The 18,058-nt window shown below is 37.0% G+C and overlaps 1 protein-coding gene across 10 annotated transcripts in view; it reads right to left on the bottom strand.

Moving 5' to 3' along the window:
* LOC132127567 (adhesion G protein-coupled receptor L3-like) overlaps positions 1-18,058 on the bottom strand; it is a 267,112-nt gene that overhangs the window by 181,602 nt on the left and 67,452 nt on the right. For all 10 annotated transcript variants that reach the window (XM_059539490.1, XM_059539496.1, XM_059539511.1 and 7 more), the window contains exon 2: positions 5,569-5,761. In XM_059539490.1, coding sequence (XP_059395473.1) covers positions 5,569-5,638 — 70 coding nt within the window. In that variant the 5' untranslated portion in view covers positions 5,639-5,761. The remainder of the gene's footprint in view (positions 1-5,568; positions 5,762-18,058) is intronic.

Raw genomic sequence — 18,058 nt, 5'->3', positions numbered from 1 at the left:
AGTTTATTTTCCTTACCCAGTGGCAGATCTTTTTCTTCTTCTTCTTGTTTTAAGCTTAAACTGCTAATTTGGATGCTTTTTTAAACTCAGTGGAATGTATTTATATTTGTAATTTAGAAATATTATATATATATATATATATATGTGTCCCGAGATCTCATCAGCATCGCCCTGGAAACCGAGCAGGCACACCTGCACCTGCTCATCACGGGCTGAGTGGCCACACCTGCCCACCAACAAGCGCTGCTCACTTAAACCCCGCAAGCGAACACAGAGGTGAGACATGTCTCGTCAAGATTCGGCTAACCCTTTCTTTCGTTGTGCCCACAGAGAGCAGCGTGTAACCGCCAGCCCCAATGCACACGGGAGAGCACGAACCCACACTGCACCAGCACACCCCTAACAAGGAAGCCGAGCACCGAGCACCAAGCACCAAGCCGCCTCACAACAACGCCTTTTCACCACCCTTTCCTTAATAAAATCCACCCTTCGGGGAACTTAACTTCATCCTCGAGTAGTGTCCTACTTCACCCTGCCACACTGGTGGAGAATGCGGGCAGGACAGTGAAGAGGACACAGAAGACCCCATCCCACATGGCGTTTCTACTGTTGGACTGGTTTGTATTGTTTTTGTTTTTTTTCACGCTCCTTGCCTCACGTGTTTTCTCTGGTTCCCCAGGTGGCGCTCCTCCCCCAACGATGGAAGAGCTGTTGAAGCACCTCACCGAGGTGAGCATCCGCCAGCAGCAAATTATGGAGCACATGGCCTCCCGGCAGGGGAAAACGGAACGTGAGCTGGCCGTGCTCCGTCTCCCCACAGCCCCACGAACTCCACTACCTGACCCCCGTGTCCAGGCAATGCAGTAAATACCCAGGATGACAGGGCGCGATGACGTAACGATGTATCTCCAGACTTTCGAGACCGTGACCACGTGGGAGGCGTGGCCCAAGGAGTAATGGGCGCGCATCGTTGCCCCACTGCTCACGGGAGAGGCTCAGCGAGCGTACTTCGTGCTTCCCCCGAAACAAAGCACCTCCTACAAGGACTTACGGAAGGAGATCCTGGGCCGGATGGGGCTGTCTCCAATCAGCGCCGCCCAGCTATTCAACGAGTGGATTTTTGACCCGCGGCAGCCAGCCCAGTCTCAAGACGTTAGCCTCTCCCGTCTGGCCCAACACTGGTTGCTGGCTGGGGGTCCCACCGTACACCAGGTAGCGGAGCACGTTGTGGTTGACCGCTTCCAGAAATCGGAGCTGCAACACCTGGTCAGTCAGTTTCCAGATGTGTTCTCCCCCCAGCCTGGGCGGACCCACGTCTTGGAGCACGACGTCTGCACACCACCGGGGACCATCGTCCGGCAGTGGCCCTACAGTGTCCCAGAGGCTCGGCGACACACCATCGAGGACGAGGTACAGGAGATGCTGAGGTTAGGGGTAATTGAACCATTGCGCAGCCCATGGTCCAGCCCCATCGTCATGGTTCCGAAGCCCGACGGCACCCTCCGCTTCTGTAACGACTTCCGCCGCCTGAACGAAGTCTCCGAATTTGATTGTTACCCAATGCCCCGCCTCGACGAGTTGTTGGACTGTTTGGGAAGGGCCCGGTTCATCTCCACTCTCGACCTTACCAAGGGCTACTGGCAGGTCCTCTTAACGGAACAGGACAAACCGAGGACGGCCTTCTCTACCCCAAGTGGCCAGTGGCAGTACCGGGTCCTTCCTTTCAGCCTACACGGGGCCCCAGCCACTTTCCAACGGTTAATGGACGTCCTCCTCCGGCCACATCAGGCGTATGCGGCGGCCTACCTCGACAACGTCATCATCCATTCGGAGACTTGGGAGGACCATCTGGAGCGGCTGCAGAGGGTGCTAATGGAACTACGCCGGGCTGGCCTGACCGCCAACCCCCGGAAGTGTCATCTGGCCCTCGCCGAAGTGAAGTACTTGGGGTACCAGGTGGGTCACGGCCTCATTAAACCTCAAGAGAAGAAGGTGGCAGCTATCCTCTCCACGCTGCGGCCCACGTCCAAGACACAGGTACGGGCCTTTTTGGGGTTGTTGGGGTACTACCGCTGCTTTATCCCTAGCTTCTCCTCCTTAGCTTCTCCCCTGACAGACCTGACCAGGAAGGGGCAGCCGGAGAAGGTCCCGTGGACCCCCACATAAACGCACGCACTCACACATTCACACAAGTTGCAGGAAGATCGAAAGTTAGGGAAAGATCAGTTTAAGAGAATGGAAATGTGGAATCCCAAGTTTACAGCAATACGTGAAATTGCATAGACATGAACAACCATCAATCACTTAATTAACCCTCGCATTGAGTTCCTAAATGAGGTTAAAATTATATTAGATACACCAGTACAAATGTCTGAAGGTACATTGCCTGTGTTCCCTTTGTTGTCATCGAAAGGGGGTTTCCGATGTCGCTGATTGGCTGGAAGTTCAGTAGTCGCTGAAGTGACGTTTTGGGAAGCCCGTGGTTGGGCGTTGGCTGAAGACGCAGAGTTGTGTGGCTGGTTGAAGTTGAATGGGCAGTCGAGGTCACACATGGCATTACAAAAACTTAACTCAGAACACGAAACTTTCAAACGGAAAAGAAAAAGAAGTAAAGTTTGACGAGATTAGGTGGTGTTTCTTCTCATCGTGGCTAATTAGCAGCAGGCGTGCAGGCCGAAGCACGCTGGAACCGCGCTCAAAGAACAGTGATGACTAATAGCATGGCTAAAAGCTAAAGCTAAGAAGCAAAGCTAAAAGTAAAAGCAGGCATGACTAATAGCAGAAGCATAGCTAAAAACTAAAAGCATACATGACTAATAGTAGAGCAAAGCTAGAGGCTAAAAGCCAAATTTTATGGTGTCCTGAGTATTTAAACTGGCCTGTTGGCCACACCTCAAATGTTGTCTTGACCAATCAGATATTGTCTTGGCTCGGGGGTATCATAAATCATATGTTATCTTATCAAGCACATGGTCTGAACTTTTCCTGCTCTTGCAGGGTCTAATTTTGGACATGATTCCTATAACAAGAATATGATACATTTGACAACTAACTGATGGTCATGACTGTTTCAAGCAAACAGATTCGAACACGTACACACTAAACACGAATATGTATCTTTAAGCTATCCAATAGTTATTAAAAGACATACACAATAAGTGATTATAACATGATAGTCAAATGTGTGGGTTACACATAAATGAATATGGAGTGAAGCGATGGACTGATATTCATTTATAAGTCTTTTTGAGTTCATCTTGGTCCATATATATGTAGAAAAGACAGTTTCTGTGTCATTATCTTTTGACAAAGATTTCTGTGGAGACCAGAGGTTCAAATTTCAATCTGGTACTGCTAGGTGGGGGAAGTGTTTAAGGATATTGTGTATAACTCTCATGGGTTTACATGTGATGTCCGACGTTGCATCTCACTTGCCCCAAATTTGACAATCTTTTCTCCGAATTGAAATTGTCAATAATTGTTCTAGTGGTCTTAATGTTGAAAGCTGTTCTGTGAAAGCGTTGGTTGGTTGGTTGGTTGGTTATCTTGCTTGGGACTTGTGGCACAGAATGTTTTATGACTTCCTGTTGCCTTACTGAGGAATTCGGCTCGTGTTTCAACCACAGCCCTGATCGACTCTTTAATTTGTCTGGTTCGAGTCAGATCGGCTACATTTATAATAATTCTAATATTGTATTTTCTAGACACATTCAAGCTTATTCATCTACAAAACCTACAAAAGAACTTGACTATATTTTACAAAGAGAGGATTTCATATCACTCGAGACTAACTGATATAAAAATTATAATTAATCTTTAATTGGAGTTCTACTTGCACATTTCTTAGTTTTAAGCCTAAAATGTGTTTTATTGTCATTATTGATGAGGATTGTGTGATCTTTGAATAATAAAGGTCTTTTAAATGCAAGTTATTTAAAATATGCATGCAATAATCCTCTTTAGCACAATAAAATGTACTTTACTAAAATATACTTTACGTTTATCTTCAACACTACTTTCACACAATTAAAGGGCATTAAGCACAAATTTAGCAGAATTTATGTATACCAGTATAGTATACTAAAAGTTAAATTGCAAGGTATTTTTATTAAATACATAAATATGTAAATGTATCCATAGTATACCTAACATGAGATAAATGTATTTCAAATAAATTGTAGTCTATATATTTTGCACTAGGGTACAGATCAAAAGAATTAGATTTAGAATAATTACGTTTTTTAATTATTTTTTTTTTTTACATTTTACATTTTATTTACATTTATTTGATTAAAATACAGTAAAACAGTAATACTGTGAAATATTTTTGCAATTTCAAGTAACAGTTTTCTATGTGAATATATTGTAAAATGTAATCTATTTCTATTCCAGCATCAATACTCCAGTCTTCAGTGTCATGCGATCCTTCAGAAATCATTCTAATGCTCAAGAAACATTTATCTTTTTTTTTTAATTAGAGTAAGAATATTATCAATAAATACAATCTGACATGACATTTATTGTCTGCTTTTCTAAGGACATTTTAACTTCTAAAGAGAGACTTTCAGTCTTGCAGCACACCAATTTGTCCTTCAAATTTCACATAAAAATGTACATTATAAACAATAAAGCACTGTAGACATCAATATCCCACAGGTAATTTAATTACAGCAGTAAGTTTCAGTATCTACAGCCTTTAAAACATGAGCGCTGTTTCTTTTTGTCTTTACAGCAGTTCAGAGCTGCAGACGGTCAAATCCTGGATGTGTGTGTGCTTTAGTCTATTTGTTTTAAAAGTCTATTTGTCAGAGCATTCAGGGGAATTTGTGTTTTTCCGACTTTTGCATGTCAAATGGAAAACAGAACAATGCAGCTCATTAGCTCGTTTAATTAGATGAGCCTTATTACATGGATACCCACAAACAAATGGTAAATAAATAATGATTGACCTCATGCTATTAGACATCTCTATGTCTCATTTTCTCTCTAAATCCCTCTTTCCTACTTCTCCTGCTCTGCTTTATTTCTCCCTGATCTACAATTACGTTCCTCTCTGTCCAACATCTGTGGCCAAATATCCTCTCAAATGATGGCAGCACCTCTAATCGCCCATTATGGTAATTTTCTGTTCAGAAGAGCGAAGCTGGTTTCGCCGAATCAACTTCAGGGTTTATACTGTTCCAATAATGCAGTAAGATGACCACATTTCAAGGTGCACTACTGAGGGCCGTAAAAATAAGCAGACAACATAATCAAGCTGACACTTTAAACAGCTTATTTTAGACCAGTTTTAAGGCACCATTACAGAAGACATTTAATTTATTTGCAAAATTTTACTGTTTTCCCCAAAAGGTGTCATTATTTGCTCATTAGAGGGTAATGCTGTTTAACAACATATGATTTGCACCAGATATTGCATTTACATATTGTATCTCTTCATTTGGTGTTTGCTAAAACACTTTCTTTTTTTTTTTTTTTTTTTTTTTACATATTTTCAGATTTTGGATATAAAATGCTTCTAAGAAGCCACTGGAAACACAAGAAAAGCAATGAAAGTCTTAGACTCACCCAGAGTCGCAGGCTCCAGCACACTGGCCAATAGCAGCACTTGTAAAAAACCCATGGCCCCGCCCCTCATTCTGGATTGGCTGGCTTGAGTGTGGCTCCTCCCCTTCCAGCAGATTGTTTGAGTGAGAAAGAAGCAAGTTCACTCAAGATTTGGAGCTCAGTGGTTCTTTCTGTCCAACAATTATTAAGTCACCTATGAACACAGAAAGAGAAGAAACAGTACTGATTTAGTGATCAGTGAATACAGGATTTTTATTAGTCAGAAATCAAAACTACTTTTACACAACATTTACTCACTAAAAACTATCTATCTATCTATCTATCTATCTATCTATCTATCTATCTATCTATCTATCTATCTATCTATCTATCTATCATGTGTGTATGTGTGTGTGTGTGTGTGTGTGTGTGTGTGTGTGTGTGTGTGTGTGTGTGTGTGTGTGTGTGTGTGTGTGTGTTATGTTAGTACTTCCTTGTTGAAATATTGCCATGTCAACTAACTTTATAGGCCAAAAAACACAAGAGTAAAGTATTGGCCAATGCATGTAATCTCAAATCAGTGCTATTATCTAAACATTGTTAAAGATTTGTATTAATAGATAATACAACAGAATTAATATTTGCACTTTTTGTGTGAATTCATTTTCATATTATTTATTATTTAAAGTTTTAGTAATTCTGTTGTGTTTTTGTCATTTTTATTAGTTTTTGTATTTTTTATTTCTAACTTTCATTTATTTCATTTTGATTTATTTCATACTTAAAAAGGAAATAAGAAATGTTGCCCAACTAACTGAAAGTTATATTTTATTTTATCATCTAATATTTACATTTTTTTTCAGCTTTATTTCTGTTAACCAAAGCTTTGAAATAGATCTGTAATAGTTTTATTTATAGTAAAATGGCCTAAAAATCTGTTGATTTATTATTGTATCACTATCGCTATTATTTATTCATTACAATGATGAAATCAAGGCTTAAACATCTCTATTTAAAGCAATGCAGAGCAGCAGCTCAGTAAAAAGCACAGTAAGGTAACCTATTAAAGCAGTAAAGTGCTGTTAAGAATACGGCAGTACCTGAGTGTAATTTATCATAGTATAAATGCGCTTGATACCATCAGTGTATCACAAAACCAGCACTGCAGGTCTAATGTGTGTTTGAAACACACAGTATTTGACATTGTTTCCCAGAAGATGAGCGAGCGATCGCTGATGACAGTGACGGACCTCCCAGGTCAAAGGTCACCTGACAAGGACATTTTCACTCAAAAACAAACCATTAAATCAAGTCAACACGTTCCCCTGCAGGCAACGAAAGACTAAATAACTCCACATACAGTATCTGTGTGGAAACTGAGACGTGTGTCCCATGATGCTTTGCACCACTGCTTTAGCGTTAATTGGGAAATAACACCAAATAATGATCATACAGGCATAAAGCACAGATGCAGAACACACATCAACACTTTTACAGATCTGAAGTCATGTGGAAGTGCATTGTGAGACCTTTCAGATCAACCGTGGTTAACCTCTCTCGCTCTCTGTTTTTCCTGTGCAGTCCCGTTGTTTCGTGGCTCTCGGGATCCGGCTGATAAAGGATCTGGAATGCCGGAACGCTGCAGTGGATATGAATAGGTGCTGATGTTTACAGATTCTTCAGACTGAACTAAAGTAACACTGAAGAAGAGCTGGATTCAAGTTTCTACTGCCGGGACAGCTATGAAGACTGAAGACTCCATATACAGATTATTTGACCATATTTGAAGAGGTTTTTTTTCATTATTATTTTTTTATTGTTGATAAAATCAAAAAGTATTAAAAATATTACTTGAAAAAATTTATATATATATATATATATTTACTAACACACACTTTACATTAAATTAGAAATGGTATCTTGGCAACTAACTGATATTAAGTTTTGCTTAAAATTAGCTAAAACCAGAAAACAAATCAAGCCAAGCCTTTAATAATAATAACGCATTTAAAATGACAAAAGCACAAATATTGCAATTAAAATTAAAACTGAAAATGTAAAAATAAATTCAAAGTATTAATAAATACAGTACTACAATGATGTATACACTTGTTTTTATTCTTCTCTTTAGCTTTATTTGATTAAGAGTACATGTATACATTCATTATTTAGTAAAGTATAAATAAAAAATATAATAGTAATTGAAATTGAAATAATATTGTGAAAAGGCACCATTTCTATTTTTTCTGTTTTATTTTATTTCTATATTTTCAATTATATATAAAAAAACTGTTTTTTAATACACTAAATATTAAAATGAAAATAAAAGCTAACTCAAAGCATTAATACAACATTATATTGGTAATGTATAAAATAATAATAATATTATTATTATTATTATTATTATTATTATTATTATTATTATTATTATTATAAAATAACATGGGTTCGCCAGAAAAATTCTCCATTTACTCAACTCTCAAAAATATGATTATGTTTTAGTCACTTCGTGCTTCTGTTGTCTTTGAAATCATAGCTTGACCATTTCAACATGTGTTCTGTGCTTTTCAAAAAAATGTTAACGTTGGTTTTCCGTTGGGCTTTTTTGCCCCATGATTCCCTGTCGTCAGATTTTTGTGATTCAAATAAAGTTTGGTATCGGGTCAGAAACTTGCTCATTAACTCACAAACTGGCTTTGGATCTTCGTCAACTTAAAACCACCACAGGAAACGTTTTAACTAAGGTCTCAAACTCGCCAGTGTTTACATCTGCTCAAACACAAGTCTGGAGAGAGAAGATACCGACTCACTCCAATAAACACACACAGAACTCCCTAATTAATGCTATTAATGGTTTTGTGATGGTCTCAGATATTTAAGAACCGTAAGAGGATGTATGAGATCACCTGCAGACATCATAATGCTTGTTACACACAAACATGTCAAGAAATGTCACTGAAATCAAGAATTTTTCAATCAATTGATTTTTTTTTTTTATGACAAATAAGAATCTATTTGAAAAGAAGAAAAGGTCAAATCTTTAAAGAAATGTATCAACCTAGTGTTATCTCAGTATTATTCGCATACAATTATAGTATTTATTAATATACTGAATTAGCTATTATTTTTCTAAGTATTTCATTTTAAATTTAATGTGTTTTTGTCTTTTTTTTACATTTATGTCTAGATTGTTTTTTATATATTTCAGTCAAACAAACAAAAAAATAATGGTATTTAAGAGCACATAAACAATAAACACTTTGTAAATGCCAGGTATGTGATGGCCATTTATATATTTCAATATGACACAATACCAGTATAAAGCTCCAACAACGTCCAAGATTTTTCATGTTTTTGTTAAGAGTCCACTTTTCAAAATACACAAAGTTTTATTTGCTAAAGCAGTGATATTGTGAAATATTTTTTTTAGTATTTAAAACAACTGCTTTCTATTTGATTATATTTTACAATTGTATTTATTCCTGTGATCAAAGCTAAAATTGATTGTTCCTAATAAACTGTTCAACTGCACTCGCAGGTGAATCTCAAGTTATTTTGTGGGATAATTAAGTATATATTAAATAAACTACAAACATAAAAATCTATACATTTATTTTGTCCTCAGTGACACAGCTGACTGAACGGCTTATTATGCGGCTCATTATGCGGCTCATTATGCAGCTCATTATGCGGGTCTTTATGCAGGTCTTTGTCTTCTCAGGTGTAAATCACACTAATATTCATGGTCAATCACGCCTACTCACACATGCCCTTTTTTCAAACAAAAAGTGTCTTAGAAATGTTTTATCAATATACTGTTTTCTGTGAGTGGATAAACAGGATGATTTTCACATCATTTTGAAGCAAATATTCTAGGCTACAAGCTCCAGGTTTGACAGTCTTATGAACAAATGTTCTGTATGTGTTTTATGACCTTATTTCAGTGACTTCACCTAACCACGCATAAACATTGTTTTCTCAAAAACACAATCATGCATTTACATATTATTATAGCCCAGTTTGTACTGAATACAGTGTTTTCAGTTATAAGCAACTGAAAAAGCACAAAAGTCAGGGCATGTCAAAACTTCTCCAGGCCCCAAAAATACCCCTTTTTTATACACTATTTTCAACATGGTAAAAGGGTACAATTAAATTTTACACCATGGGCTTTAACTATCAAATAAAATTTAACAAAATGTTTTTGTTTGTTTTGTCCACACCACTTTTTGTTTTAAAAATCTAAAATATTTTCCTTAGAAAAAAACAAGATTTAACCAAAACTTTAAAAAGTAATAATAAAAGATCCAGTTTTCTTGTAAAACATTTCATTATTATAATAATGCTATCCTCTTCTTCGTTATGATATCAGGATGTTCGTCAAACTGCACAGACAGAAGATTGTCAGGCGCAGCGCTCTCATCCACACGTCTTCAAAAGTGTGTTATCTGCACATTTGTGTGTGTGTGTGTATGTAGGACAGAGTCCATATCATGATAACGATCAAGGTGTGTGTGGTTGTCCTTTAATAGTGATCCGTGTGGAGCAACACAAGCTTTCATTAGCAAGAGCTTCACTCACACAAACACACACAGAGAAACACGATCCCGCCGTTATCTGATGGAGCTGAATGTAACGCTTCCACCGCGAGAATAACCTCAATCCCGCTCAATCCTTACAGTCTTTCGAAGGCCCAGCGCTATTCATATTCCTCAAACAGGTTACTGTCGCCTACAGTGACTTAAATAGCACTAAACCTCAGGGTTAAAGAAATAGTTCAGCTAAAAATCACTATTTACTGACACCTTTCTTTCTGAAGACAAGAAAGCAGACATTTTGAAGAATGCTGGTAACCAAACAGCTTTGGTTTTTGCATTAGCAAGAACATCTTCTGCAGAAAAAGAACACATTTTGCATTCATCTTTGAAAGATGTGCATTAAAATGATTATGTGGCACTTCTTTTGCAAAAATTAAAAACCTGATATTTAAATGTACCCAAATCTAGTTGTCTTGCAAAGAAGTCAAATCAAACATAGTCTCAAAGCAACTTTGATGTAAATGTTTGGAATTTTTTAATTGCTTCATGCCTTAAAGTTGCATTTAGCAGATTTGAGCTGGACGATGATATGTCATAAGGGTCAATTTCTCAAAATGGAGGTGTATACGTCATCTAAAAGCTGAATAAATAGCTTTCCATTGATGAATGGTTTGTTATGATAGGACAATATTTGGCTGAGATACATCTCTTTGAAAAAATTGTGAATTCTTAACCATGCATATTACTAATCAAAAATTAAGTTTTTATATATTTACAGTAGGAAATTTACAAAATATCTTCATGGAATATCTTTACTTAATATACAAATAATTTTTGGCATAAAAGAATATATATATATATATATATATATATATATATATATATATATATATATATATATACATACACCTTTATGTATCAAATAAAGCACTGCTGATTTGTTCAGGAAATGCAAGTATAATTCATAATTCAAGGATTCGAAACTAATAAACACATGCACTTACTCAAGAATCACACACGCTTATCTCAGAAGAGTGAAAACACAGATGCACTGGATTTGCACTTTGTTCCTTCGCTTTGCATGATTTTTTCATTGTGGATAGAAAGTCAAAACAATTCCTCTAGAAACACACAGCCATTCAAATCAGCGTTCAAGCTCACAATCAGTTCAACACCAGCCGCGTGTCAATCAGGAAACAGGGCGCTTTTCCACAATTTATTATGACTAGTTGTAGATGTGCCACATATATACCTTTATAATATACTGACAACCACTTTAAAACAGAGGTGGTAAAGAGATATATTCAGGACAAGTAGCTTAACCATATTTTCGGGACAAATTTGTACACAAAAGTGAGATAAACCTGAGAAAATCTCTTGAAATCTTATTTTGGGGACATGTAAATAACACGAAATAAATGTACTTCATTAAGTAATAATTTACATCTATGCAGGACTCAGATAACCAAGAAACATCACGCAGGGACCATTTTTTTTATAATTCTTAGATTTGAGCATGTTTTTATTGTAAGTAGCATGCTAACATGAAAAACACTCTTAATACTGTGTTTATTGGCACTAAAATAAAAGGGTTATTAAAGGTTATTAAAGTTTAGCGAGGTGCAGAAAAAGTAGGGCACAAACATGATTTTGTGCCAAATAACAAGGAGAGTTTTTAAACTGTACTTTAAAATAAAAATATAATGATCATTGGATAATTTGAAAGAAGTTGTTTACAAAGTACAAAAGAACTTCTGAAAGATCTGCCCACATCTTTGAGAAAGAAAACAAAGAAAAGCGTCTCGTTTTGAGACCTGCCAATATAGTAAACTGAACGTGTTTGAGCTCATGAACACAAGTGTGAAAAATAAACTTCAAGGATTGAGAAGGTCCTGACAGAACCAAACATCATCTAGATTTCGAAGGAATAGCAATTAAAAGTTTAAGATTAATAAGATTTTTCTTCTGCTCACCAAGGCTGCTTTTTTTTTTTCAAAAATACAGCAAAACAGTCAAATATTAAACTTTTAAACATGAGATATGTAAAAATGTACACTTCCATCATTCATCCAGCCATATCCACTACACAAATCAGCAAAAGCTGCATATTTGCCTTTCAAAACTGACCAGTTCGAATGCATTTCACCAGGAAAAGTCTACCACAAACACTGGATTCAGCTTTAATATCCCTGTTTAGTGCCTGGGAAACCATGCATGTTTCATCTGTCAGACACTGAATCCAAACTGATCCAAAACCAGACAAATTACCATCGCTGATTGCTCACACACACACACACACACACACAGGCTGAATGACTCAGACCGCACCAATTAGCCGTTGCACTGATATTTTCAGAGGGTGTAATTATGGAGCAGAATGCAGTCCAGTGCAGAAACGACATTTTGGACGCTTGAGACAAATATTAACACAGAGAGAGAGAGAGAGAGAGAGAGAGAGAGAGAAAGAGAGAGACAGAGAGAGAGAGAGAGAGAGAAAGAGAGAGACAGAGAGAGAGAGAGAGAGAGAGAGAAAGACACAAGTACAACTATCTATTATTTGCCGCTTGTTTGTTAATTAAAGTCAAGATAAAGCAGCATTCACAACCCATTTTATTTCCAGAATGTGATGCATTTTATAGTTAAACAGGATAATGAACAAGAAAAAATGTAGGGTGGGACTTGAATTCACACACTGAGATTGTGAAAAGTAGGCATTTCATGCCAGAAAGCCATTATAGCATGGCAAGCTTTCAGAAACAACACATTGCACTTAAAAAAAGTAGCCTAAAATAGTGCTTAAATTAATATTTGGCCATTGGATAACCTTTCTCTACATCCGTCGAGAGGAAATTTGTTTCAGAAGGAGAGCGAGTAATTATATTTTAATGAAAGATTACAAAGACAAACATCTTTTTATACTATAATAACAACATGCAATGATGTATCGCACACAATAAAACCAGGAACACGTATTAAGAAAGATCATGGGCCAATATGAGATTTCATGAGGGCTTCGATTTGTTTCTGTATTTATTGTGTTATGAATATGCAAATGATCATTTTTTTTAGGAGAAATAATTGGTGAGTTTTGTGCATTTGCATCAGGGTTTGGACAGCGAACACACACACACACACACACACACACACTGAATAATAACAGAATTATGAGGCAAACATACAGTCAGATCTCTGATCATAAAGGGAGATTTTATCTGTGCCGCTGTGAAACTGTTTCAACCATCGTGATTCCATCTAACGGAAAAATATTCTGTGGACGCCGACTGAGGAAAGTGCAGCCATTAATCACAGCGACAGAGAGAGAAAGGAGAGAGAGGGAGAGAAATTCACAATGAAGGAAAGCATTGTCTATTGTTCAGCACATTCAAAAGCCAATGAGATGATTTCTAATTACAAAAGCGTCAACTTCGTGGAAATTAAAATGTTCAAAGAACAAAAGATGATTTACTGCTCAAGAAACATTTCTGATTCTTATATGCTGCACAATATTTTTGCGGAAAAAGAACTGCATTTATTTGAAATAGAAATCTTTTGTGCCATTATCAATGTCTTTACTGTCACTTTTGGTCAATTTAATGTGTCCTTGCTGAATAAAAGTATTATTTATTTCATTATTCATCTATAAAATAAAAAGAAACATAGGAAAAGAGGATCAGAATTTAAATAATTATTCCAAATATAGCAAAAGAGGTTGATATGATGTGAATATAACAAACATGATGAGATCCGTGATTGGTCGGTGTCGAATTACAGCCAATCTGACTTACAGGGACGGTTCACCCAAAAATGTAAAATTCATCAGTCCCTCACCCTTATGTTGTTCCAAACCTGCATGGAAAAAATTACTATAGAAGTCAATGGCTACCGTCAACAACATTCTTCAAAATATCTTCCTTTGTATTCAGTGTAAGAAAGAAACCTATATAGGTTTGGAACGACGTAAGCGTGAATGAATGATGTCAGACTTTGTATTTTTGGGTGAAATATCCCTTCAAGACGCTGTGAAAAATTCTAGAACTGCTATTTCTTGGTGAAAAAATGGACAAAAACAGATTGGTTGCTGGTCACGGTAACTGGAAGTTGGTCTCGCACACAGAAAGACTCTGAAAATGCAATAGATAGTAGCAGAGGGAGGAGAGGTGCGCTTCAAAAGGAGTTATTTTACCTGCATTTATTCACAAACAGCAAGAAAAAAGCATGCAGCATATCTCTTATTCCATTTCTTTGGCTCTTATCTGTCTTTCTCCGTCGGTCCTTTGATGGTCTGCTCCTCCATTCACATTCAAAGCCAGCCGTGGATGAATGCGGCTCTCTCCACTCAGAGGCTTTTATTGAGTAATATTCTCATCTTTTCATCTATGGGAAGATTGTAAATCTCACGGTTTCGGAGTGAGAAGAGAGACGAGCAGCAGTGTATTAACCCTCATGCTCAGCCGATGCATAATAAGACATGCTTATAAACTTATAAACAACTTTTCTCTCGGCCGGATCTCTGCAGAGATGTGTGTGTTTGTGCACGTGTTTAAGCTAATATTCAAAAGGGCTAGGCCAGGGTCACTTAAAAAATAAAAAATGACAGTCACGCATAAATTATGCAAAATGTTGTCCTTGTGCCAAGTAGCACATGTAAGGAATAATGATCAAACCGATGTTGGTGGACCAGGAGAGATGGAACCTGTGGGAAAATATCCCAGCATGCTTTGCTTTCACCGAGCACCTTGGGCAGGCGAACAAAATAGCAGATTGTGATTTATACCCTAAAAGCAGTGTAGGATTTTAAAATGATATAATGTGCATGAGTTGGCACAGGTTTTTGGGTTTGTTTGCTCATTTTTTGGCCTTGACAACAGGGCTGCACTATGACATAAGAGATTATCAGATTATCAGAGTCACTTTAAAGTTTTCCAACGTTTAAAATTAGAAAATTATGAAATTATGATTATTATTGTTGTTGTTGTTAATAATAATACCAATACTACTACTACAACAACTAATAATAATAATAATAACAGTTGTTGTTGTATATTATGTTGCCATAAAAAGAACCACAGCAAACCTGGAACTTTGATTCAAATCACATTTTAAAAAACACGTTCACAATTTTTTTCCTAATCAACAGCCCTATTTGACTTTTTTAAATGACCCTCAACTTTCACTGAAAAAGAACGGCTCAGAAATACTGCAGAACTTTCCAAATTTTCTACCCATGAACAAAATAGATGTTTGGAGCGACTAATGGGTGAGGTAAGGTTTTCATTTCTAGGCAAACCATCCCTTTAAAAGCTTTGAGAAAGCTTTTCTCTTTGCTGAAATGCTTGAGTAAAATCAACCCAATTAAAGCGCACCCAGAGTGGCGTTCTCAACCTCCGTCCCACAAACTAATGGAGCTCATTCCTGCCTCGTTCCCGCTGATTCTGACAGCTCATTAAACCTGTGTGTACTGCGGGCTAATATTATTTTACAAGACATGTTAACAATCAGACAGAGCCGTGTTACTGTATTTCCGCTCTATGCTAAACAGTGAGCGATGAGGTTCAGAGAGCAAAGTCACTTAACAGAGTTTGGTTAAAGTTTAGCACAACACCATTAAACTCCTCGCATTCAACTCTCAGTCTCCATTCGCCATTTAAGTGCGAATAGTTAATGACACAGAAAGGTTACCTTATGTTTTAAAGTTGGAGTCTCTGAAGGTGAACGCATTTAACGATTCAGAAATGAACGGGCCAGTGATCTTTACAATGCTAACATTTCCAAGCTGAAGCAAACAGCTCACCGCTTTCCAGAGTCAACACTTCTGCCATGCATTTCAAAACATCAAATATGACATTTCGAAAGTTGCGTAAAGCCTGCATATTTGTTTCTGTGTTAAAACGACTATTTCTTTTTCTGTTTAATGTGCAGATAAAGATATATATATATATAGCTGTGCACTGACTGACTTACTGCCTTAGACACACCTTGAGAAAGTGTACTTTAACATACTTTTAAAAATAAGTAATAGACTTTAAAGGAGTATACTTAAGTGTGAAATGAACTTAATGTTTTCAGACACTTAATTGCATGTTTACTGCAATTAAATGGAAATGCATTTTAGGTTAAATTGATATAAAATGCAATTAGCTGAAGTTTAAAGTGTTTTTGACTTTTTAACTGTAGGCTTAAGTACGTCTTTACTTGCAATTTCATAATTTATGTATTTGAAGTATGGTTAAAATCCATTTAGGGGAAACTATAAAATATGAAAACAAATAATAATAATTTAATGTCATTTCAGTTGCAACTCGTATGACATTTCATAGATTTGTAATTACTTATTAGTAATGATGGTGCAATATATTACTTTCAAAATATAAATATATCAACATATATCAATTAACACTATTAAAAATCAAGTGCGTTGCATGTGCTTTAGAATGTTAGTCAACACATCAAAATAAGTGTACTTCTTCAAAACGTGACAAAAGATGATCAAAACAATGATTTACTTTAAAGTAAAGGGTTAATTTGACATTAAAGTCACTTTTTAAAAGCGTACTTAAGTGTGTTTAAAAACATTCATAAAAGTTGTTTCTCTTTAAGTCACTTAAGTAGCCTTTTACTTAATAAATATTATACCATCTGCAAGTACTTATATAGTACAATATATCCTTTTAAGATTAGAAGAACACTACAAGTGCACATTCACTACAATTAAGCGAACCCATGAAAAAAACGCTGTTAGTTAAACTCATGATAACCAATGCGGTAAAGACAAATTAGGCAGGGAAGTCATTTTTCCATGTCGTTTCAAATGAATGAGATGGTTTGAGGTTTATCACCACACACACACACACACACACACACACACACACACACATAGAGCACCTGCCAAACACACAGTCAGTCTCTCTCAGGTTGATTTGCCATGCAAATATAATCTCTTTATTATGAAGAGTGATTGAGGAGACGCAGCCAAACAAGCTTCATCTGCCACTGAAGCTCTGATAGTCCTGATGAACATCTCATCTCACTTATTTATTTATATAGACAGACAATTCAAGAAAACAATATTTGTCTGTTCAGTGCTCTCAGCTGAATCTCTCTGCTGTCTGGGAGAAATAATTAAGACATTGCTGATCTGATTTGTGAAGTGTCTCTCCTGTGCGTGTGTGTGAGAGGAAAGAGACCAGTGTTAATCTCGTTAAGGTGATCCGATCCTTGTTTAAAAGATCTAGGTTAATTTAATTGAAATAAAAGCCATCGCTGTGGAAACTCCATGGAGAGCTGATGGAGGCGCTCTGAGATCTGAGAGACAGATGCTGCGGCTCAATTAAACTCTCTCAATCACTCCCAACACAAACAGCAACTAAACAATGACGACCAGACCACTTCCTGTTGCCTGTCTCTTTCTTCCTGTCTCTCTTTCTCTCTCTGAAGCAGGTGTAAATGAGAGCCATGTGTGAGCTCTGCAGGTGTAAAACATCTGAATCTTCCAGGAGATTGCTGACATTAATTAACCACTGGAAAACAATTAACATCACAGGTACACAGCCGCTCGCGCCGTCCATCTTTCAGTGCTTTCCTCTCTCGCTCTCGTTCTCTTTTGAATTAAATGACGGCTGAACTCAGCTCTCGGTGAAACATGATCTGCCTGTTGATCCCTGTAACAAAGAGCTGAAATTGATCTCGCTCTCTCACACACGCACAGATTCAGCTCATCTGGTGAGTGTTACACACGAGTGTCTCGTTACAGCAAACAGTTAAATAAGGATGAAGTTAAACAGCTATTGACACACACACACACACAACATCTCGATCTCTGGACTGAAACCTATGCCACTTCCCTAGACCCAGAATATTAAAATCACACACTTGCAAGTATACTATTGTAAACTAAAAAATTGACAAATTTAGTCCTAAAATAGTACATTTAAAGTATACTGTTGTAAGCTAAAAGTGAAGCAACTTAGTTTCAA

The sequence above is a fragment of the Carassius carassius genome, chromosome 3 (genome assembly GCF_963082965.1).
Source record: "Carassius carassius chromosome 3, fCarCar2.1, whole genome shotgun sequence".
Lineage (NCBI taxonomy): Eukaryota > Metazoa > Chordata > Actinopteri > Cypriniformes > Cyprinidae > Carassius > Carassius carassius.
Note: the sequence above shows the minus strand (reverse complement) of the source record. Positions and strands in the feature narration are given on the sequence as shown.